We start from the raw sequence: 23272 nt of genomic DNA on the forward strand, positions 1-23272 counted from the left end.
AAACGCAAACATTAAACGGGACGGAAAGAAAGACAGACACTATGCACTAACCCGCAATTAAATATGATTAGGAACAGCTTCCTGCCTATTAGCCTATATTATTCTTTTAGCAAGTTCATTGCGTGCACGAAGCTCAAACAATGAATTTTCATGTGCTATACGTACATCAATTTAATCATCATGAAACATTATTTTTCTTGAAGTAATGAGCGCTATACTTGTTAGGGTGTCTTCTCCTGAAAAGTAATACTAGAAAAAAAATTACAGAATAACCATATCTATTTCTGTCATGGAATTCTGAAGTCCAAAGTTGTAGGCGCGAGTCTACATTTTTTCTTCAGTTTATTTATTTATTTATTTATTTATTTATTTATTTATGCTACCCTCTGGGTACAGAGTACATGTTAGAGAGGAAGGGCAATTTACAACAATGAAAAAGAACACAAAGCACGTTTCATACAAGAATATAATACAATTGAGGAAAAAGGATTTAAAATCCTAACAATTGTCTTACAACTTTATAAGACAGTTAATGAACAATAATATTAGGCAGAGAACACAAACAGGATACTAAGATCCGTTGATGGACAAAACACAAAAGCGGTAATTGGGTAATCATCGTTGTAAGGACATCTTTAAATTGAATTGAATCAGTGATGCTTGTCACTGATGCGTGTAGGCAATTCCATTCTTTGCAAGTTCTTGGAAAATATGATTTTGCACATGTTACGGTGTTGCAATGGGGCACTCAGACTAGGTGACTTCGGCGTTGAGAACTGAAAGGTGCTGGTTAAATACATCGGGAGCGAAGATGAGAGTTATGGTAGAAAATCTTATGGAACAGACAAATGCGGATGTGCTTTCGGCGGGTAGCTAGTGGAATGAGATTTCAAGACATTTTCATTTTGGTGACTCTAGCCGAGCGATGATAGTTAGCGAAGATAAAACGAGCTGCACGATTCTGCACATTTTCCAGCTTGAGTGCTAGTGTGACCTGTCCAGAGACCCATACAGATGAAGCACATTACATGTGTGGTCGTACATAGGTGGTGTATAATAATATATTTAGGGATGATGGAGCAAGAAAAAAGTTTCTTCGAAAGTAACCCAGGGTTCTGTTTGCATTTGATGCTATATGTTCAATATGGCAATTTTCAGTACAGCATGCTAATTATATGGGCACCGAGATGCGGGTAGGATGTTAAGCTTCCAAGGGGATGACTGTCAAGATAATAAGTTGGACGAGTTGTATTCAAACGAGAAACCCTCATCGACTTACACTTTTAATGTTTAGTTCCATTTTTCTAATATGACACGAATATATGCTATTAAAATCTGATCAGTTGCGGATTTTTGGGAATCAAATAGTTAAGGGCCTAAATACTCATCTGTGAGCAGTCACCAGAGAGGAATATTACTCTTAAATTTGCAATTTAGGGTGTGCTCAGTGATAGAAAAACAGAAGCACTTCAGCTTTTCATTTGTGCGTCATTAGTGCGTGCAGAAGTTACATTTCTGCACCCAATCAAGCAATTCTGCCTCTCCAGTCCCTGTTACATGGCTCAGACTCTTACAGCGCTCGTGCAACCAAAGTAGCCACCTTCCTCCAATCCGTTATTTAGCACAATGGTTACCTAAGCTTTAAAAAACGCTGAATGAAGCGCAGTTCTTGGAACAGATAGATATTGGATATCTGCCGGTCTGAGCTTGGAGCCTCACCGAGGTGTGCAACGGCAAGTCACTGGGCCATCCTGAACAAGAAAAAAATCCGCTAAGACGTGTTCCTATGCTGCTATAAAAACTTTTCAGCTGCATCACAGAAATACAATATGGTGCCGACGCGGGTAAATGAAAGCAACGTGCAATGCCATATTTCGGATTTGAGCTTAATTTTTGCTTCAGCTAGCAGAGATGTCGTTGCTGTTTTGCATTGACGATGTTCTTCAGGCTTGAAAAATGCTGTGGGGTAGGGGGTGGGGTCCATTACTTTTCCACCACCTTGCATTGACTACACAGCTGGCTTTTAGATAGGAAGGTGTGACTATAGAATATAATATATGATCGTTGCTTGGAGAAGGAGCCGAAGCTACGAATAAGCCTGCAGGGAAGCGGCGCGCCTTCCTGTCTAGTAAGAAGTGCCCTCACCGACACATGCTGGCCGCCTATATAGCATGCTCTGTGGCACCAAGCACGCCATAATTACCGGATGGCCTTGTACCCGGAAGCTGTAGTGCGACGGCCTTCCGGAAACCCGGGAGTGCGTAGAAACTCGCGCCGTCATTCTTTCTTCTTGCCTTTATTTGAACCATGGGCCAATCAATCTTCCCAGGGACAGGGATCGCAGGAGGCCCACTCAAAGACTATGTGAGTACGGTATCATGCGAGCACAATGCTTGGACAGAAACAGGAAGGCAGCTTAATGTGGTGGGTTCTTCAAACTCTGACAACGCGCTCCGCGAAAGAAAGTGGCGCAGAATTTGGGCTACGCGCACGGCTTACCTACGTGACTCTGCTTGTTTGCTTTGATTTAGCTAACCATCAAGTAGACGTTCCTCAACGCTGCGACATTTCTATTCCCCATCGGGGTGCTAGAAATGTGCGAAAAAGCCGGAATTAGGAAACACGGAACGACTTTCAAAGCACTAAGTTCTCTTTGCACGATAATCTAGCGATGCACGTCCTGGTGTCTCGCCATCAACGACACGAGATTTCTCAGCTGCCGCAACACTATATCCTACAGGCAACCCTGACATACAGCGAATCTGCCTCCTTCTAGTCAGTTTTCTTAGCCCTGTATTTTTGATGGGGCGACCATGCTATGCAGTAATTTCCATAGTATATACTTGCAAGGCCCTTGCCGGAAGTGCAGCGAACTATGAAGTGTAGGGGGAGCAGCATACCGAGAAAGTAATCTCAGATTGGTTATCGACTAGGATGCGGTCTCCGACTGCATGCTGTTATAAGAGATACAAGGAATGACGTGTAATGTGGAAGGTGTGTGTTAAGTAATCTGAATTTAATTATATGCAGACTCATACGCGCAATGGGGAGTACATGCTGTCCCATACCTGAGTCAGAACCTACCGTAAGCTTAAAGTGCAGAAGGGGCACGACACAACCGCCTAACGCCACATGCTCCAACTGTAACAAAGTGAAGTCGTCATAGAATTCATTGCGGTTTTCACTCAAAGTCTAAAGGACAAAAAAAAAAAGATACTACGACTGCTGGCAGCGTGAAGTATCTTGTGTCACATTAGTGGTATGTCCACTAGTGCATGTCCAAAGCTAGTAGTGTGTCCTCCTAGTTTCAAACAAAAGAAATTAAACATAATCCTCACTAAACATAATAGTCAGAAGCTTCACTTTTCCTACTGTAAGATTACTCATGTAGTGAGGTACATAATTTTATTCACATGACGGTCAGAATTGACATTATATATTTAAGAAAGAATGTGTGCCAAGTTATGGTGCGCAGTTTATTGGCTTATTTCACAGTGCTCCTCGCAGACATTCTTTTGTTTGTGTTGTCGTCCCTGTCTAGCATTAATTTCCTTTTGCTAAAATGAATTGACGCTATGGTTTCTTGTTTGTTTGTTTCTTTCTTTTTAACGATTGCAGGGGTTCGTTGCGTGGCAATCTGGAAGTTATCGGTGCCTCGCTGGGTCCAGAACGGCACCGAGGAGCCCGTGCTGCTGGACTGCGAATACGTGTACAATGAGCACGATATTCGTCTTGTGGTCAAGTGGTTCTTCAATGACCTGTTGGAGCCGGTGTACCAATGGATACCGGAACTGAACTCGCGGCAAACAAGCGGCATTCTCACAGGCCGCCTTGACGACTCGTTCACTGTGGGCGGTCCCCGGGACTCACAGTACCGGGCGCTGCGGATCATCAGGCCCACTACCGAGATGAGTGGTCTATACACATGTGTCGTCTCGTCCTTGGCCGGAATCGACTCGAAGCAGCAGTCTATGATGGTCTATGGTAAGTGCATCTCGGAAAATGCGCCTCTTGAACAGTTGTAGGTGTTTCGAAGTGAAGTTATACCATGCTGGCACCCCCTAACAGATCAGATGGAGAGACGTTGCTGTTGAATGAAGATATTATTTGTTTCCTTAGGACTACCTTGCTGAATGCAGCTTGTCACAGACAGTCACATCTAGTTTCAACGCAGGTGTCACCAAGGAGCTGCAGTGAAGGCGACACTGCCTGCTTCGCATTAGTCGGAGATGTCCAAAAGGACTTGCTTGTTATATCGGAAAGATTAATTTATAAATGAACAAAATCGAAGGGGGTATGAAAAATGTAGCTCGAACCCAGTGGCTCAAGCTGTCTACTCGGCGAAAGAGCAGTCAGCGCATGCCTCGCACCCCATGTTGGTTCTCCACTCGCTTTGTAAGACAAAGCCGTCTTTGCCCATTTCCCGGGGTTTGGCATCGGGCATTTGCCCGATCAGGCAAATTGCTACTGTTTCTTGCTTGACTAGTAGAGAGCTTGGATCAGTCAGCGAGAATTCATGGCCTATCCTTTAGAATGGATGTTCTAATGTGACAGTAGGCGTGTGAAGCCTTAAATGCAATGAGATATGCGTCGTACTTTTTTGTTAAAGCATCTGTAATCGAAATTCTTCCCTCAAAAGCATCATACATTGCCTTCGTCCTCATGACGCGGAGAGCTAACAGCTACACACGACGAGGCTTCTTTCTTGCACCCACTGCTACAACTGCTACCTCGGTAACTCAAGGAAGCTTCCCGTCATTTAGATTTTATCATTGCGTTGGATCTGCGTATTACTTATATTGTGTGAGATTGGTCGACTCCATCAAACGCGTGCGTAGTAACTGAAGAAAGCAATTACATTAAAATGGTGCAATGAATGATTAACTGGTAAGTGCATCCTGTTGTTGCGCAGTGAAATCGAGACGTTCACATCGCTAATGTTTACCAATAAAACTGAAGAGCAGTAAAAAAAAAAGAATGTCTTGTCTTAGCGGGCGACCTGGAAGGATATCGTAAAATGTGAAGCCCAGAGCAGCTTGTTGAACTTTACAAGCAACAAATACGGTGCCATATATGCTAGACAACATCCCCATTCGTTAAAGTTTATACACTAAAAAGGCACGTGAGAGAGCCGTAGAAATCTATGTTCAGAAGAAAATGACTTGATTCGTCCAATTTTTTGTTCCGAATATGCCGTCTAGTCATTATGTTTTGGTCGTGCAGGTCATCAGACCGCTTAAGTTCGCCGAAAGCAGGCAGCTTAACTCTTTCCCGCATATTTTACTTGTCCAGCTGTTCAAAAGCTACAGGTAACGACAAAATAAGGTGGGACGGATACGGGCTTTACTTATGGGCACTCGCAGAACAATCCGAAAAGAACAGCGAGATCCCCATTGTGCAATGAGGTTTAATCACAAGGGAATGCTCCCAACACCTTATCATTTGTTTCTGTTGAAAATCCACTCCCCAACTGATGATCCTCTCTGTCGCATAGTATCCCGCCGTCGGAATTCGCCGAGTCCCTTTTGTTCACGTAATCTTACATATGGCTCCTCCCAAAAGACACCGTAAAATCCATTGCTGACGTAAGTTTTTCTATACAATTCGCGCTAGGCTCGCGCACTGTCTTTGGAATAAAAATGCTTGGCATCTTGGTCGGTTTCCGTCTTATATATATATATATATATATATATATATATATATATATATATATACATATATATATGAGCTGGATTATTCGAAGAGAAACCGATGTTCAACTAACTGAGAAAAATTCGCAAATAAATTTCTTAATTAATGACTTTACGGCACATATTGCAATTTAGGAATTGTAGCCGGTGAGCTTGCAAGATGTATCCACTTGAACTAAAATTCTACGATGACACCAGTTTCGCGGTATTATTTGCCAAAGTGCAGAACGAAACACATGGGCGTTCCAGTTACTTCTGTGCTTCAGTGCATAAAGGAGAGTTCTGATAAGAAGGTAAGTGCAACAGTGCATATTTCTTACGGCAAGTTTGATGGCGCATATCTCAAAACTAGCGTCATTCTCTAAATTAATTCCAAGTGGATACGCCGTGCAAACTCACCCGAACAATTCCTAAATTACAATATCTACCGCAAAGCAAATAATTCAAAATATACTAATTAGTGCATCTTTTAATTAATTGAATATGTTTTTCGATTTCTCGTGCAAGGAATGTTGGCCTCGATGGATTATCCAGCTCAGAGAGTGGAACTATTTGATTTGTAAGAGGCTATTTTTCAATATACCATAAAACTTTGAAATTACCATCCCGTATAGTTGCGCAGAGGTGAGATGATGTAACTGGGAAATGAAAAAAAAAAAAGAAACTAAGGATGTAAACTTGTAAACGTTGCCCGAAAATATAAAGGGCCGACAGGAAACAAACATAGCCGAACAATGCAAAAGGGGCAAGCAACTTACATGAGCCCTCTGAAAGACGAGAAATTTTTTGTGGTAGAATAATGAAAATAAGAAACGTGTAGCGCGTTACGCAAGATACTCGTAGGCATGAAGCAATAAAAAAGAAAAGAAAAGAAAAGAGAAAAGAAGAACATAAAGCTGAGGGAGGAAGTCGGGGAACGAGGGAAGATGGTGCGTTGAAGCGTTGTTTGTGGGCGCAGTCTTCGCGTGGTAATAAAAGCCAGGCGTTCAACGCGAGAGAAAGCTATAGCTTTCCAATGTATACGCGAAATCCAGCGAGCTGCCCTTGTAGAGGCGCTGCGGTGCAATTCAAATACGTGGACGCTACAACGTCGCCGTTGCGAAAGACGAGCCGACCAATTGTTGAAACAGCTGCTCCGTCCATTCTACCACCAGGGCTTTCCGCCAAAGAGGGCATTCTTTGCTTTTCGTGCAACGTTCTGCCGGTTTCGTGGCTTTACTTTAGACATCAATAATTCCTTGGCCTGACTTTAACCTAAGCGGCCGCGAGCTTTCGACAGCTGGCAACTCTCACGCTGATATTGAATTCTCGTCGGATGTTTGTTATCGTTTTGTGTTCGGTCTCAATCTATGCAGCGAGGAGCCCGGTTGGGACCCGCCTACGACAGGACTGCGCAAACACGCGAAGGGGCACTCTGAGATGGTTCAGAAAAACGCGGACAGTTGGAGCGAAATTAAACTTTTCTTTTGCATTCACTACTGCATGGAGCATATCCTACGCTAGTGAGCTTCAATCTTGTTTGCAATTGGCAACGTGCCTCTAGGAACAAGCTCGATGTCCTTTGTTGGGATCTTGTTCATTGCAGTTACTTTCTTTTCGGTTTTGGGCTCTCTGACTGCCATACTTTCCGTGTGCTGAGCTCAGTCTTACACTGCCTCGTGCGAATTGCTTCTCTACCTTTATCCGAAATATTGCGCACTGTCCCTTGCAGCCTTTGTGGTCAAAGCTGCGTTAAGGCGGCGTTTTTCTTTCCCGTGACTGTTTACCGGTTGCGGTAGCTTACTAGCTATAGCTGATCGGCTGATGCGCGCCAGGTCATCATTTCAGTTCTCAGCCGATGCTTCAGCATTCCAATAAAAGTGGGATGGAAAAGAAAGAGTTCCTTTGGGCACGTTAACGTTAAGTGTACGCTCATAAGAATAACAAGATCGAAATTTGTCTGGGATCATCTATTACGGTATTTCTGAAGCTTCTGCGCTCCCTCGGGAAGATAAAGCCTACCAATCAATCTATGTTTGCGTGGCTTTGTACATAGTATGACTTGCTGACATAGATTGTCATTTAGTTATCTAAGTTTTCTTGAGCCACTCTGTAGACACTTCGTAGAGCCAAGGAAAAGCAGAGTACCGTTTTAGTAAAAGTTGCAGCTGGGCAGTCATGAGGGCCTAAATAATAATAGCGATAATACCCTTGGATTACGAACAAGTAATACGCAATATCTACTTCCTAAATGGGGACCCCGCATCTTTTGTGTCTTTTTTATTGCGAGCTTGTGTGCGCAATTGATAAATGAATCACTGTGGTTGGCTGTATTGACGCCAAAGCTCGTGAAAGCCCTCAAATAATCAAGTTCGTGCTGAACGTATTCTTTGTATCCTAAATCATCCCTTGTTCGACCACTGTCGATCACTTCAAGTCTTCAAGTTCCAATGAATATGCTTTCGCTTTGAATATATCGCGGTGGGGGCGATGTCAGACCGTGGCTATACAGATGAGGCACCTCAAAATGACGCATGAAACCACTGTGGTGGTAAACAAGTAGCACTCTCGTTTCCGTTCTGTTCTGCCTTTTCACTAAACCGCTAGTTTGAAGGGAAAGAACTTTTCAACCACGTCAAAGGGCTCTCTCTTTTTTTTCTTTAACTTCTGTCTCGCCGTTTCTGCTCCCGCACGTGTTATGCATGATGCTTATCCTGGCAGCACTTATTAAACTTATCGACCCGTCATAAGCCCCTCTCATAGCTCATTACCAGTCACTCCCTGGCTCGACGAAACCGCATAATCCCCTCGTATAAGCTCCACGGTGCCGCGAATGGCTGCGCCCGAGGCGTCAGCATGTCACAAGCAAAGCAAAAAGTAATACATCCTGCAAGAGGCTCTCAACCTGAGCACCGAGAGATGCGAACTACGTGAATTATAGATGGGCAGATGCGAAGGAGATCTTAAGAAACAAGCGCGAGAAGGAGTCTGCGCTGCCATGTTTGGGCTCAGACTATGACACACCCGTCCTGAATGGACGGACTAAGTGAAGCGCACTGGCTCGCATTTGCCTCGCGTAAAAGGATTAGCAAGCTGTGGATGAAGAAGCGGAAAATGAAAGCTAATGTAGTCAAGTTCAACGCACGCATTTAATATGAATGGGGTATGCTTTTAGTTATATAAGTAAGGTTGAGTGAAACTAGAATTTTAGAATCTCTAATGGGCGACGAAGAGTGTTAGGTAGCGCGGAGGTGCCAAAAATAGAAGCTGCTTGGTTCCAGAAATAAGCATCGTGTAAACAGACTCGCATAGTTACTCTTTCAGGATGCGTGTGAGTAACATGAGTGGGCCGCGGTAAACAGGATAACGTTTTTGGTTTGTGCTATGTTCGGCATCATTCCTGAGAGGAAGATCGGAGAACTTACGAGAGATTCAGGTAGAGCAAGCAAAGACGCAGTACTAAAGTGGTGCGTGGGGCATGCATAATGTGAAGCAAATGAAGGTGCTATGTATTGTCGAGAAACTACGTTTTCTTGCACCCTAGGCCTTCGTCTTCTACTTGCGGGCGAAAGTGGGGGCTGAATGGCCAACAAAACGCTTATTCGTTAAGAGAACATTAAAACGAAGGCCATGTAGCGCTGCAAGACTCAGACCAAGTAGACATAAAGAGCTTCTTAGACAACAACTTCGATTAGGACAGAGCTCAACAAAATTATCCAAGATAATTGTACATTTTGCATATATAATTCTAGTAAGACAGCTTTGTGCGCACATGTGAAGACATGTTAGATCTGGCTGCTGGGACGTAAGAGGAGAACACTGCAATGAGTGGGCTCTTCAACCAAGGCACGGGATAGAGTGCCTTTGCTCACGCAGGAGACATGCCGGTGTGTTGTCGGCTGTCCGCCATGGAATCATGGCCAGCTGTTCTCGAAAACACTGCTACGGAGTCATAACGTCCTTGCACCACAGTCGCTCCACCACGTCAAACTTATTATATATTTTCTTGTTCTTCACACTGCTTAGCTCGTGGCACCCGCTGTAGGCTATACATCGCTGTATTTTGCTCACCGCCTTTACTATCGCAATTTTTTTCTCCGTCTCTCACATTGACCAACAGTTAAATGTGCGTGCGTGAGCACGTAAACGAGATCTGAAATTATTGTAGGTTTTCGGAGGCCAAGCAGCATCAGGGTTCATCGGCGTAGTCGCGTAGAGTCGCTTCTGCCCAGTCCTCCGAGCCTTTTCCTGCTTCATTACAAATCTCTATTCTGGTGTCTTCAAATGTAAATCAGCGCTTTTAGGTTCATGGAATGTGGGTATTGTATTGCACAGGGAGAAATACAAAATACTTACCGTATTTCATAGAACGTTGGCACAATTCTAGATCTGATGAATTTCTGATGAAATAATCAAATAATGTGCACGTTTGCGATTAAATACGACATTAAGACGATGCCCGCATCCCTTTCCAAGCGTTCTGTTGGTTTCATATATGGTACCCTTCTTTTTATTCGGAAGCACAGCTTTGAAGGGTAGGGCTTAGCAGAATCTATCACTAAAGAAGTCTGCGTAGAGCAGTTTCGTAGGGGATACTCGGCCCAGTAATTACGTTGTTTGCTGAGAGACAAGGATGGTGCCTACTCCCAATGCATAAAGCATGACGCTTCCAGCAGTTTCAGGACCAGTGCGCATACACTGCTCAAGATGAGACACGTGTAGGAGAAAGCCATCTACGCGTAACGACATTCGCCACACTTCCCGAGAACGTCTGGATGTTTGCAAGTTGCTGTCACCTTCTCATTTATTATTTCTACGCCTCTCGAAAGACCCGCTGCTCGCTACTTGTGCACTGTTATATTTGCTTCATCCTCCTGAGCCGCTTCAGCCTCCACCTTCTTCCCTCCCCCCTCCAGTTCCTGCCCCCCTTAAATGACACACAGATATACCGTTGGTTCTCGGGCAGACGGCGAGGCACTTTCTGTTTGCAGCCTCGGTTGGCAATACCCACATGAAAAAGCATCCTCATGTCAGATAGTATCATCATCAAGGGCGAAGTGAACGAAAGAGAGAACTAAAATCTACAAGTAACCCCACACACATATAGCGTATTGCTCAGCGCTATTGTCTTCGTCCGTCTGCAATGAATAATTACACGTCCTGCTTTTATACACATGATACTCTTGCCACAGCGCGTCGTGGTCCTCGGATCCTCACGCCTCGTGAACGACGTTTGCTCGATGAGGCGACACGCAAAAAAAGAAAGAAAAAGAAAAAAAAAACTAAAGGAGGGCTAGAGGCCTCCAGACGAGGTGTGGGAAGTCATTCAGGCGCTCCCCGTTTGAGGGGTCCCAAGTATGGAAGCAGGAATACAAAGTGAAAGCGAAATGCCGTGCGGTAGCGCTGACACGTTCAACAGTGGCACAGGCACCGTCCCTACCTCTGGGCGTGTCCACTGTCAACCAGCACGCGTGAGCGTACGTGCCGACAGGAGGCTTGGAACGGCGCACATCCGTTTTCTCCGCGTCGTTTGTAGAGGAGAGCTTCTTTTTTGCTCAGTTTCGTAGCGAAGGCGGCCCCGCGAGCTTCATGCATGAGGACCCCGACACGGGTGCTCGCGGGTCGAATGAATCTGAGACCCACTGCGTCGTTCATCGCCAGACGCGCCTGTTTGGACAGAGTTCGTGCGCATGGCCAAGTCGCCATCGTGTAACACTTTGTCTTCTTTCCCTTCCCTTGTAAATTTAGTGTAGCGTCAGTTAAAGCACATTTCCCGAAACGACATTTCATGCTGTGGAGTGTACGTAATAATTCAGCCTGATAGGCGTGCCTAAAGATTGGGTACCGATGTGCCGGACAGATATTGTCCGTTTTGAAAGTGATCTATGAAAGTTTGTATTTATTACAGAGCTCGTGTTTCCTTCCAGTTAATGCACTTTCCTAAGAAACCGGTCATGTTCGGAGTGCGTACGAATTAAAGATTCATTGTTTCGAGGCTAGGAAAATTGTTGAAATTGAAGCATTGACCTTTATGACCACAATGCTTTGTTTCTTTTAGCTGACAACGCTTCTTGGGGAGCCACATACTGGCTCTATGTGCCGCCGTATCGAGAAAATATAAATGGTTGGTGGCTTGCCCGAAAATATAGCTGTATAGCTTATTACTGACTTTTAAAGATCACCTGCTCAAACTTTGTAAACCCCATCTTACAATCCTTACTAGATTTCGTTGAATCACGTAGTTGAATTTGCCGACACTACGCATTTTGCTGTAGACAACGCGGCGCTGGAAATTATGCATCTCGTTCATGTGAAACCACCGCAACCTTTCGTATAAGTAAAGTGTCTGGCTTAAGTTAAACTACTGGAGGGAAGCTTCTGGTGCAGTCGAAGATATAAGGTAACTGAGTAATTTTGTCGCACTATGCTCACTCTTTCAACCTGTGCACGCACCATTCTTGCCGTCTCGCAGTACCAGCGAAAAACTTCACTCTGACCTACGTGACCACACCAGCGCCCGCTGTGCCACCCGCTGCCGCCCCATACCTTGGAACCGCCGCGCACGCACGCGTGGGAGTTCCCACTGACACCAGTTCCGCTGGACCGAGTTCGAGCTCGGGCAGCTTCAGTGGCACTGGCACAATGGTGGAGGTTCACTGCGGCGCCCTGGGGCTGCACCCGCGTCCCACGCTGCGGCTGTTCAGCATCACGCCGGACATGCGCCGCACCGAGGTTCAACGTGGAAGGCCTCGGACACGGAAAACTAACGGCACGTACGACATCGAGCTGTCACGCTCCTTCAGCGCCGAGCAGCTGCCGCCCGCAGTGACGTTCGAGTGCGTGCTCGAGATACCGGGCACCGACTACGAGGTGCGCCGGCGAACTGTCTACAATCCCGGTGAGCCTATTTGTTCATGCAAAAGCCTCATGTGGCCCGCTGAGCGAACGAGCCGGCGGCGTCTGTAGCAGTGAAACGGCTCCTAGCTTCCATTTGGCTGCGACGCCACGCCACAAGCGCGAGAGGTGCGCTCGTGACTCTGGCGTGCGCTTGCTCGCTCGGGCCTCGACGAAGCAGACAGGGCGAAAGGGCACATCTACTGCCGCGTTATTGCGTGAGGGGAGAGGGAGTCGCCGCCACACCAGGTCACCCTCGTCCTCGCTCTCGGAAGCCTGTGTTATCCGCTCGTTCCTTGTCCGTGCAAGCTTTGGCCTGCGTTCTAACTGCGCCTCGGTAGGGCCAAATCGAAACGCGCCAAGCGTTTCACGGCGCTCGCTGTCCCGCGAAGAGTTCATAACTCGAAGTACCGCTCATCGGCGTTCAATTGGACAGTAATGCTTGCACATTCACAACTCATAAATGATTAGGTGCCCTCGAATTTTTACCTTGAAAGTAAATAATTAACAGTAAGCTTATAGGACGCATTCAACTATATGGTTCCACAGCTAAGATATATTTTAATAGTTTTCAAGCATATGCGCATAGTATCATAATAACCTAAGCTTGCTGGTTTGGGTTCAGGATCGAAAAAACAGTGCGAAAATCGGAGAAAGATAGAGGTGAGAGGAAGCAGCGCTGCGTTTCGCCCCCTTCGTATTTCTCCCATTATTTTACAACGATGCTGTATATGGGTAGTTTTCAGTTCTTTTCTGCGTGCGTAGAAGAGGTTCGCGCAGACCGAGGAAGCGTTATGTATATGCTATCCCACCAGCTGCGTCCAAGAGGGACATTGTTACGTTTCTAGCAGACGTGTTCGGTTGGATCACTCCTGTCGACTCTATGTCCACCGTCACTGTAGGTGATTTCAACATCGATCTGACGCGACCGGGCGGAAATTAATCAGTGTTGTTCCTGCTGGATAGGTTCGGTATTCAATGCTATACGCATGTCAATGTACCAACTACGCGTCATCGGTGATGTAGAGACTTGACATTTGCTAAAAATATTTACAGCATCGTTCAGCCTATGGCCTCTACCATAGTGACCATAAAGCGATGATCACTATGGTAACAAAGTACAATAAAAGACGGTAGAATCCAGAAGTCGCATGTATGGGTGTTTATTCAATAAATACAGTAATCACCCCATATTAAATCAATATAGTCATCACTATACGCAGCTTTGCTGGTCATCTACCTTCACACAGTGGAATAGCACAGATTTGTTTTTTTTTTTTGCGATTCTTATCCATCATAAATACGAACATGTGCATGCCCGTACACGCAATAAGCATTTGAGTGTGTGTGTGCGCAAGTATGGACAACGTAGTCATTACGAAACGTTACAAAGTCACTCCGCAAGTACCGGGATCTGCTGTCGGAACTGGTTTCACTTCGGTTTCGGTTTCGCAGGTGAAATCGGTCGGATTTCTTCACTCCGCAAAACTTACCAACGCGCGCTTTTTGGAACATCTCAATATGGCTATGGACTTATTGCAGAAAGTGCTTCGATTTACTCATTTGGCCCGACCGTGGGCCTCATCCGGTTAAAAAATTGATTGTTTTAATTTCTATAACTATTACCGCAATTGATTAATGTATCCACTCATCTTAGGACGTCTGCCGCCACAGAAAAAGTAATGTCAAAGTTAGCGAGCAAATATCGCGTTTCCATTATTTTTGAGGATTTTCGGACACATTTCTTGAAACACCCGTTACGCAAAGAGCCAATGCGGGATGCGAGAAAGGAGGGGTATTATGTAATGAGTCCACCGAGAGGACTGTCCATTTCGGCCGCTGCTGAGTGGATGCAGCTGTGCGAGCGAGGAGGAGACGAGCGGTCCTAGCCAATCAGGAACGGCCGAAATTGACAGTCCACTAGGTGGACTCTTACAGAATACTTTCCCAGTACCGGCCATAATAATAAAAAAAAAAAGCTGTGTCTTTTGTTGATTGTTGCATATATTCACGCCTTAGTTAAAGATGCTCTCTAACCACGAAGGGGACATGCCATAAGGTTATTTAAAATGCCATCACAAAGATTCACGGCCGGTCAATATAATTAGAGTCCAATAGAAAAAGCTATTGTGACGGAGAATACGAAAGCTTCAGTCATGTGTGTATGAGGAAAAAACAGTAAGTGAACGTGAGAGTGACGCGCCGGTAATGGAAGTGTCAGCGCTTTAGTTTTTCTGTCCAACGACGGTATAAAGCTTGAAGAGCAATCTAAGAATATGACACACCATGAGATTCATTTATGTCATTTACTTGCTCGACTAAAAAGGCAGGGCGGCACTCAAGAGTAATTTCACGCTTCACCAACTCGCAGCGTATTGTAATTGTTTTAGATATTTTTTAACCTCAGTGAAGATGAAACGTGGTTGCCAACGTAGTTTCCTGCAAGAGCGATAAATTCGCATTCGAAGTGACTTCAGGGCAAGTTATGCGTAAAGCAAAAATACATACTTTGTTCTCTGAAAAGCAGTAAATGTAATAAACCAACAGTTAAATTCTGTTTTTATCTGAAAGATTTCTTTAAAAGTAATTCCGGTAAGTGTATGTATACATTTATGCGTTTGTGCCGAGGGCCTTGTCTTCTCGTCTACTCTACCACTTCCATATTGATTTTGGAAGCCATGGCTCATTATTTTATATAGAGCTATTGAGTGTCTTGTGCTTGTTACTGTGCAAGAGCACCCGTTGGCCTATTTTTAACCATGACACTTTCTTTCCATTCCAGGGTACCTTTACTTGACGGGTACGTACATTTATTTATTTCATTTTACTCCTCAGCAGTATACAATATTTGCTTATGTAATAAAGGAGACTCAAACTCATTCATTCTTTGACATTGGTGAGAAATTTGCTCAGATGTTGGGAAAACTATGACACAATTGGAATTATAGCTTTCAATCATGAGAATGAGTACTGAAGCATGAGCATGAGTAAAGCATGAGTATCGTCGCTAAAGGATGGATAGTTGAAGCTGAACGGGCTTTCTACAGAGATTGTAGATCGTAGTTCAAGCTACAGGCTTTCTACAGGCCCGATTGTATCACGGGTCAACGTTACCCAATGTATTCGAAGGCTTCAGTGCAGTCAGAGGAAGACCAGCAGGACGATTTGACATTAAGTTCTAAGTCATGATAGTAGCCTCAACTGGAGATTCTTTCTGAGTTTTGTGAAGCATTGCCAATACAATATTTCTACTAGAGTAGTAACAACCTGATAAGGGCGCTTTTGTGTTTGCTGTTAGACACCACACTCTCCGGGCGTCTCTTGCAGTGCACCTTGGTGGCATCTTCAGTAGCGTAGGACATCGAACAAGAGAGAGAGAGAGAGAGAGAAGGGAGGAAGGAAAGGTAGGGAAGTTAACTAAACTGAGTCCAGTTTACTAACCTACACGTAGAGAGGAGGATGGGGTGAAATAGAGAGAGAGAGAGAGAAAACATGAGTCTATACCGCACCTTCACATGCGCGAAGTTAGGTGCAGGATGTCTACAGCCGGGCACTCAAGTCGGTTGCCTTCAGGTTGTGAAGAAGGGCTGGAATGGCTTTCTGGGCTAACGAACAAGTTACCAGTAAAGGTCAAGCCACAAGTGGCTGGTGCAGAGATAAAACATGTAACTATGGACAAAAACGCAGGTTTTCTGACTATAAAGCTTACTGCATATATTGTGTTACGGAGAACTGTAGCTGCAAGCATTACCTTGGCTCGTATTAAAGTACTTGCGAGATAGCCTAATTGATTGAAGGTAAGTCTTAATATATAAATGGGGAAAAAGTGAGTCGCCATCCCGGTCCTGCGAAAATGGATGTCCAGCGAAGCTGTTGGAAAACCATCCCTACAACTGGTGAGGCGGGCATGCAATACTTTATTAAGGCGGGAGCCTTAAGCGGCTTGTTGCCATGGCTCATACTCGAAAAAAGCGGCGTCCAGTCCGGTGATAAAAAAAAAAAAAACGTGTACGAATGAAAAAAAATCATCATCAGCAATGGCTCATACCCGAAAAAGCAGCGTCTAGTCCAGTGTTGCAAAAAATATCAACTGGGATGGCTCATGCCCGCGTGAGCAAGCAAATATGCAATGGCTGAATATGAATGAACAAACGAAAGACAGATTTAACGAAAGAAAGAAAGCAAGAAAAAAAGAACGGCCGAAACAATAAAAGCAAGACAGAACGAACGAAAGAAAGAAGGAAAGAACCTTTAGGTAGTGCATTAGGTGCTCGCATGTCTCGTTGAGGAGGTTGACCTACAGCGCAATACGTTTACTTGACGCTGCAGCTCGTTATGTCTTGCAAGAAGTCTGGCTCCTCCGATCGCCTAACTTAACGCATTACCATTTTGACAGCAGGCTTTCGCCTTCACGTGTTACAGGACTGTAACATGCCGTCGAATTTTTGGTGGTTCGGATGCTTGTTCTGAGCTTGTTCTTTATTGAAGCGTACGATGTTCTCTACGTTGTATGCATGATTCCAACGAATGTATGCACGGTTCGCATCACTTTGCCGAGTGTGTGTCGCCTCGGCACTACGAGGGGGACGAGCCATTCCATTTTTTCTTGCTTAGGGGGGTGTGAGCCACAACTGCCGACCACCGGGATACTAGTAGCTTGGCTGTAATATGCATGCGTATACCCGACGAACAGCGCGAAAACAGATGACGGCAGACTAACATACACAACTTCGACACTGACTCAAAGCTACACGTTAATAAAAAAGTACCCGTATATGAAGCAGATGGAGAAAAAGGCTGTCAACATAAAACAATCGCACATAAGCAACACGGCCCTCATGTATAGAAAAAAAAAAACTGAGCCAAAAAGATAAGTAACACGGACGTCCTCCTGGAGAAGGAAATAGGAAGTATGTGCTCCTGCAGAAGGAGCAATTTGGCTTGCTAAATGAAACTGACAGCTTGAGTAATACTTCTGCTTCTTTCTCTCTAAAAAAAAAAAAATGAATGCGCATGGCCTTCTTGGCTCCTTCTCAATATCGACCTTTAGGTGTCTTGCTATTGCGTTCACGTGTTGGCGTCGCGAACATATAAATTACGTCGTGTCAGTTCTTTTCTTGTACCCTGGGGGCTCTGTAGCCTATGTATGGCTTTGAAAGTGAACATTTCTTCGCCTACTTTCCCGCGTTTGCTTGATTGTTGCGGCTGCTGGCTGCTGCTAGGTCGGTTGGAGGTTCAGCGAATTCAACCATATATACATATTATATATATATATATATATATATAGAGAGAGAGAGAGAGAGAGAGAGACACCTGATTTTGTGTTTGCATTTAGGTATAGCTTATGGGTGGTGCAGTTCATGAGCAGAAACATTACCTGAAGTTAAAGCTCTGACCTTTGTGGTGGCTAAACCGAAACACTTGTTAGAGATTACACTTTAGGTTGCATAATATGAAAGTAAACATAATTTTCCCATCAATGTTAGTTGCGCAGCCATTAATAAACCGCTTCACTGTAAAGCTTCGATACACATAAATTCCAACTTGTGTGCCGTATCTGCAAAATTTTTATCATCAACGATTATCTTATTTATCAATATGTTCTGTTTTCATGTGCTAGTATTACAATGAACTTGTACGGCACTCAGGTTGAGTATCTTACTTCGAATATGTTTGACATTGCCTTTGTGTCTAACATGAACGTTCCGCGATAGGCGAAAGCGTCTCTGCTGCGTATATTTAGGCTAGACTTTGAAATTTTTACGTATATGCAAATAAATATTTTGTCTTAAAAATTACTCTGATTTTCAGGTTCTTCTCCACAAATCACTACAAGAAAGAGCTTACTGGTCCTGATGTTTGGCCTCACGCTTTTAAAGGATACCTATACCTCTACGAGTTGAAGACTAGTCTCAGGTATGTGCTACAATTTGTGATGTAGGTCTGTCGTTAATACTGTTTTGATAGATCATTGCTCCATCTAATAAAGCTTCCTTAGCGATGATGTAACTAAGGTGAATTTTGCCAATACGGCCGAATGCATACACAAAGTGGTCTCTGCTGTGCAATATGTCCCCTATATGTTTCCCTACTGCTGAGCAACACAGTAAAAAGATCATACCGCAGTTTTATGAAAAGAAAAACAGTTTTTACATTTTCTGGCACGACCAAATATTACTGAAACAAAATTTTGCCCATCATAAGATAAGACATCATCGTTCTCTACTCTCGAATGCTTTATTTTTCTTCACGTTATTACTTGGCAAGGAGCTTACTGCTCGCGGCCGTTAAACAACGAAGATTAGAGGCCAACTTAATATCTTACCACAAATTGCAGTGTTTCGCTAGGCCTCCTCTCATCTAAGTACACAGTAAGAGCTGCTTAGACGTTCCTCCAAATTCAATAGTTCAGGCACTATGCTAAATTTAGCAGCATTTTGTTATAACCGATAAGATGTCCTCCCCAACTTATATCATGGCCGCATATTAGTTTTGCAACCATGCGTGCATTCTTTGTGAAAAGACTTCAAGCCACTGCGTGCTTGACAAGCCCTACTAAGGAACTTTGTGTCGAGTTCCTTGTAAGCCTTCATTTGCTCCAAAGCTCCAGAAGTTGAGGATAGTTATGTGGCCCGTGATCTTCGGCGTATTAGGATTAGTACAGTATCCCAGCCCAAAGGCTAATGACAGATCTTGTTCGCAATCACTGGCTCGCTCATTTCCGACATCCTTGTCACAGTGCGCTACATCGTAATTTTGTTGCTTTCTCACTTGGTTCTTGCCTTTGTTGCAGGTTTGTTGAAGAAGCTGTGCCAGAAGCTTGAAGGACGCCTAGTCGGACGTTCAAAGTTTTGTAATTAAGATGTACATACGCACATATATTTGTAATTATCTGGTATCCTCTCTTGGAGAAGAATGATATAAGACAGAAAGGCGACACATGGTTACAGCTTTCTTTGTTTCGCCCGCATTCCTTTAAGAGGAAACACCACAATTATTGTGGCTTTCCTTCGTTGTTATCGTCCATTTACTGTGATGAACTATGTTTTTTGTTGAAGCCCAGTACATGTTTAACAGCCCCGCATTGTGTAGTCAACATTCGTTCAAATACCAAAGACAAAATAACTACTTCCTTTTTATGGCTGCTTAGCTGTGTGGACTACTCTATGCTAACCCGAAGCAGAGACCAAGAGGGCACACCAAAGAAGAATGCAACGGTTGTTTCTACAGGCACGTATCTCTTGGAGCACATCGGTCGACTGTTTTGGCGTATGGACATGTGGACAAAGCATGCAGTGGCGATTTTGAAGGCCGGGCTGGCTTGGGGAACTACCGCAATCGCGACAAACAAATAATAAATATTTTTATGAAACCAACACGATTGGCAGTATTGCGTCGATTCCTGTTGTGTTGTGGTTATACATCAAAAAGCCATCTTTCTTAAGGATGCTGAAGATATCAATATCCACATTTCTCGCTGAAAAAGCCATGCCTGGCTGAACCACTCATCGGAGGTGTTTTTCTAATGACAATATTGCATGTTGGTGCTTATATCGTTTTCCTTGATGTACACAGAAATATTTCTTGTAGTAGTGCCAGAGCAATAATTAACTGCAATCTTGAGTTTCATTTATCAGCGACCTCATCTCCGGTATTGTTTCTATTTTTTTTATGATGTGACTAGCAGTCAAAATTGTTGCAGATGTATAGGTAACAGCAGTGCTAAGTCCATCAGGTGCTAAGTTCTTGCAACACACTGGTTACACGTAGAAAAGAGATCATAAATTGTTATTTTGTAGCATAAATCACTCTTAAGATTCAGAGCTGATAGTACGAAGTGGTAGCTACGGTTGGTTCAGGCAGCAAACGTATGCTTGAAAAGAAGCAAACGAACTGTGTGTCTGTAGCTCGGCACTACGCTCTAGGTGTCGCGATTTTTGAGCAACGAAGTGAAAGTGACGAGTGAGTGTGACTACTGAAAAAGAGAGGTTTACTGGAGACTTGACGCTCTTGTTTGGGGACGGTGCAGTGATACGAGGGTACTCAGAGAATGAGCATATTTGTCTCCATTAGTGCATCCCTGTTTTCTTGATCTACTACTCAGCGTCTCGCTCGGTAACGTATTATACTAGGTGCACACTACTCGCAAGGAGAGTGGAGGAATACAGGTGCAGCATTTCAGTGGAAGGGCGAGGGTGTCTACCAAGTTGACATTTCCAAATTCCCTGAGTTTTCCAGGTTTTCCCTGAGTGCCTTTGAAAAATTCGCTGAGTGACGCAGAATTATGTTTTATGTCAAGCCGGGCTCAAACCATGTCGCCCGATGCTGTCACTCTCCGGTAATCACATGAAAAAAATTAAACAAAAATGACTTAATCCAGTTTGAACACTAAGGTGCAGTGCTTATGTTATTCAAAACGAGAATAAAAGGGAGGGGTTAGTAAAATGCACAGCAAATAAAATGTCTTAAAAAAATTGCAAGTCGAGTCAGACATTCTCAAATACGAATAAAAAGGAGATGCATACAGAAGGGAATATTTTCGAATATGAGCTATTTCTATCCACTGATAGAAGGCTCAGTGGTATGAGCCCTGAACTTTGTCACAATTGAAATTTTCTTTCAACAGCTCGTAAGTCAACCTCAACTGTCTCCTGACATACTCTCAGCCCGCGCGCGACGCCTCAGTGTTGTGTTTCACTGCTTTAAAGCGTTTGTTTTGGTTTGGATGAGTGACACCTGCATCTCTGCATCAGCCAGCACTTTTTTTTTTGAGCGCAAGCTCCTTCAGAACGGTGGCTGCACGCTTACTTTCCCGTTCATTCCTCAATGCGTAGGTCCTTTCTGTTGTACTCCTTCCGCCACTCGTTCGCCCCACGGACCATTTCAAGCATTGTTCAGTTGCACAGCCCACGTCCGATTTTTCGAACACTCGAGGGGCCGCGAAAACGTCCGAAAAATCGGCCAGCTCGAAAAAATAAATGCAAATCATTTACTGCCCTTAAGGGCTCCAACCACCACAGGCACATTCTAACACGCTGTGAAGGCCTGTCGGTACACGTATTTATGCATATCGGTGCTCGTACTGTGACAGGAGATACCGGGTGCACGCGTGTATAATTAAGGAATACATACTGTGTCCCGTGACAATAGCCCCTTCCCACGCTTGTTACACTTCACAGCAATACCGTTAGGTTTGCTTCACCAAGTAACATTTCTGTTAAAAGGCAAAGCTGACTTTCGAAAACCGGCATTATGAAACACATCGTGTTTTCCAAGATTCCAAGCCAATCGCGAGGACCACAAAGGCGGAGTCGGTGCCATTGCTGACAGCAGCGAATTATATCAATGAGAAATGCGGCACCCAATGGCAAGAAGCTTAATAGCGAATGTCGAAACAGCTAGGTCTAGCGCTGCCGCAGTGGTGGCTACGGCTGCCAGCAAATTTGCTTGCGAGAGCGCCGGTTCGAGGCGGCGAAGTAATCAAAATGGCAGTGGTGGTGGCCTTGATTAATGCCGTTTCGGACCTGCGGTCATGGCAAAAAGTCCGGAAAATCAGACGTCGAAGGGTTCTTGCGTACGAAATTTCAGACGTTCTGATACATTGACGCTATCGGGTACGTGGTAGAGCCGCGAAGCCGTCCAAATTATCGCGCATCCGGAAAGTCGGTCGTTGACTGCACACTGGCAACTCCTCCAGCCAACGACAGGGCGTCAAAGACGATTCATTACAATTCGTGTTTGTTACTCGAGCTAGCATTACCTGGACTTTCGATCCTTCCAATAAAATTACAGCTAATTTTTCCTGATAGAGGCATAAATTCCCTGAGTTTTCCCTGAGTTTTTCCAGAGTACCCAAAATCCCTGAGAACTGCCGGTTTTCCCGGTTGGCAGACACCCTGAAAGGCGTTATCATCATGTACTATACTATGTTGCAGTAGGCGCAGCGTTGAGAAACGAGGAATGAAACACGTACGCCAGCGCTGACACACACCACATAAAGAGTGTCTCAGTCCTCGTTTCTCCGCGCTGTTGCCGCAACAACTTGCGATGTAAATTAGCCCGGTGTAGCATTCTATTTCAGTGTACAATTTCGGATCCAACAAAATAGCACGTAAGTACTGCCTATGCGCCAAAGTGTGTCATGTGTGTTCAATGACACCAAGATGTGAATATTACACGGGCACTGCGACACCAAGTGCCTACATTGAAATGCTTGGTACGTAGGGTGTGCACGAAGCTTAAAATGACTTTTTGTGCTGAAATAGGCCGCATACTTGAGGCTCATTGCTGCTCGCGGGCTTCTTTTTTTTCCCCAGACACTACACAGGTGAAATACAGTACAGGCTCTGCTCATTTGATCAAAAAAAGACCAGAATACTAGGAAGCAACTTGCGCTGAATACATTGAAGCTTTCTTTCCTTTCTTCAATTTTGACACTCACCGTAAAGAAAATTGCTGCATAGTAAGAAAAACATGAGGTTTCATGATACCAAAAGGTATGAATCACTGTCGACTTCCTCAGCCGTTTTTTGTTCGAAGGAGATCTGTAATACACCATAGACTGAAAGTCATGAACCTTAAATTAAACAGTGTGTATCGTACATGTGTTTATCTAAGTGACCAAGCAGTAACTTTTCATCTTGAACATTCATGTCGTAATAGCTCTACTGACCCCTGCTTTACTGTAATGGAAGGAGGAAAGATTTCTG

General features: G+C 44.4%; 1 protein-coding gene across 1 annotated transcript in view; it reads left to right on the forward strand.

Annotated features, from left to right (window-relative positions):
* Nucleotides 1–19939, forward strand: part of LOC126532146 (uncharacterized) — an 84077-nt gene extending 64138 nt beyond the window's left edge. The window contains exons 2-6 of the mRNA XM_055071157.2: nt 3619–3984; nt 12142–12567; nt 15346–15363; nt 18375–18479; nt 19357–19939. Coding sequence (XP_054927132.2) covers nt 3619–3984; nt 12142–12567; nt 15346–15363; nt 18375–18466 — 902 coding nt within the window. The 3' untranslated portion in view covers nt 18467–18479; nt 19357–19939. The remainder of the gene's footprint in view (nt 1–3618; nt 3985–12141; nt 12568–15345; nt 15364–18374; nt 18480–19356) is intronic.
* The last annotated feature ends 3333 nt before the right edge of the window (nt 19940–23272 follow it).

Source organism: Dermacentor andersoni, chromosome 5 (genome assembly GCF_023375885.2).
Source record: "Dermacentor andersoni chromosome 5, qqDerAnde1_hic_scaffold, whole genome shotgun sequence".
Lineage (NCBI taxonomy): Eukaryota > Metazoa > Arthropoda > Arachnida > Ixodida > Ixodidae > Dermacentor > Dermacentor andersoni.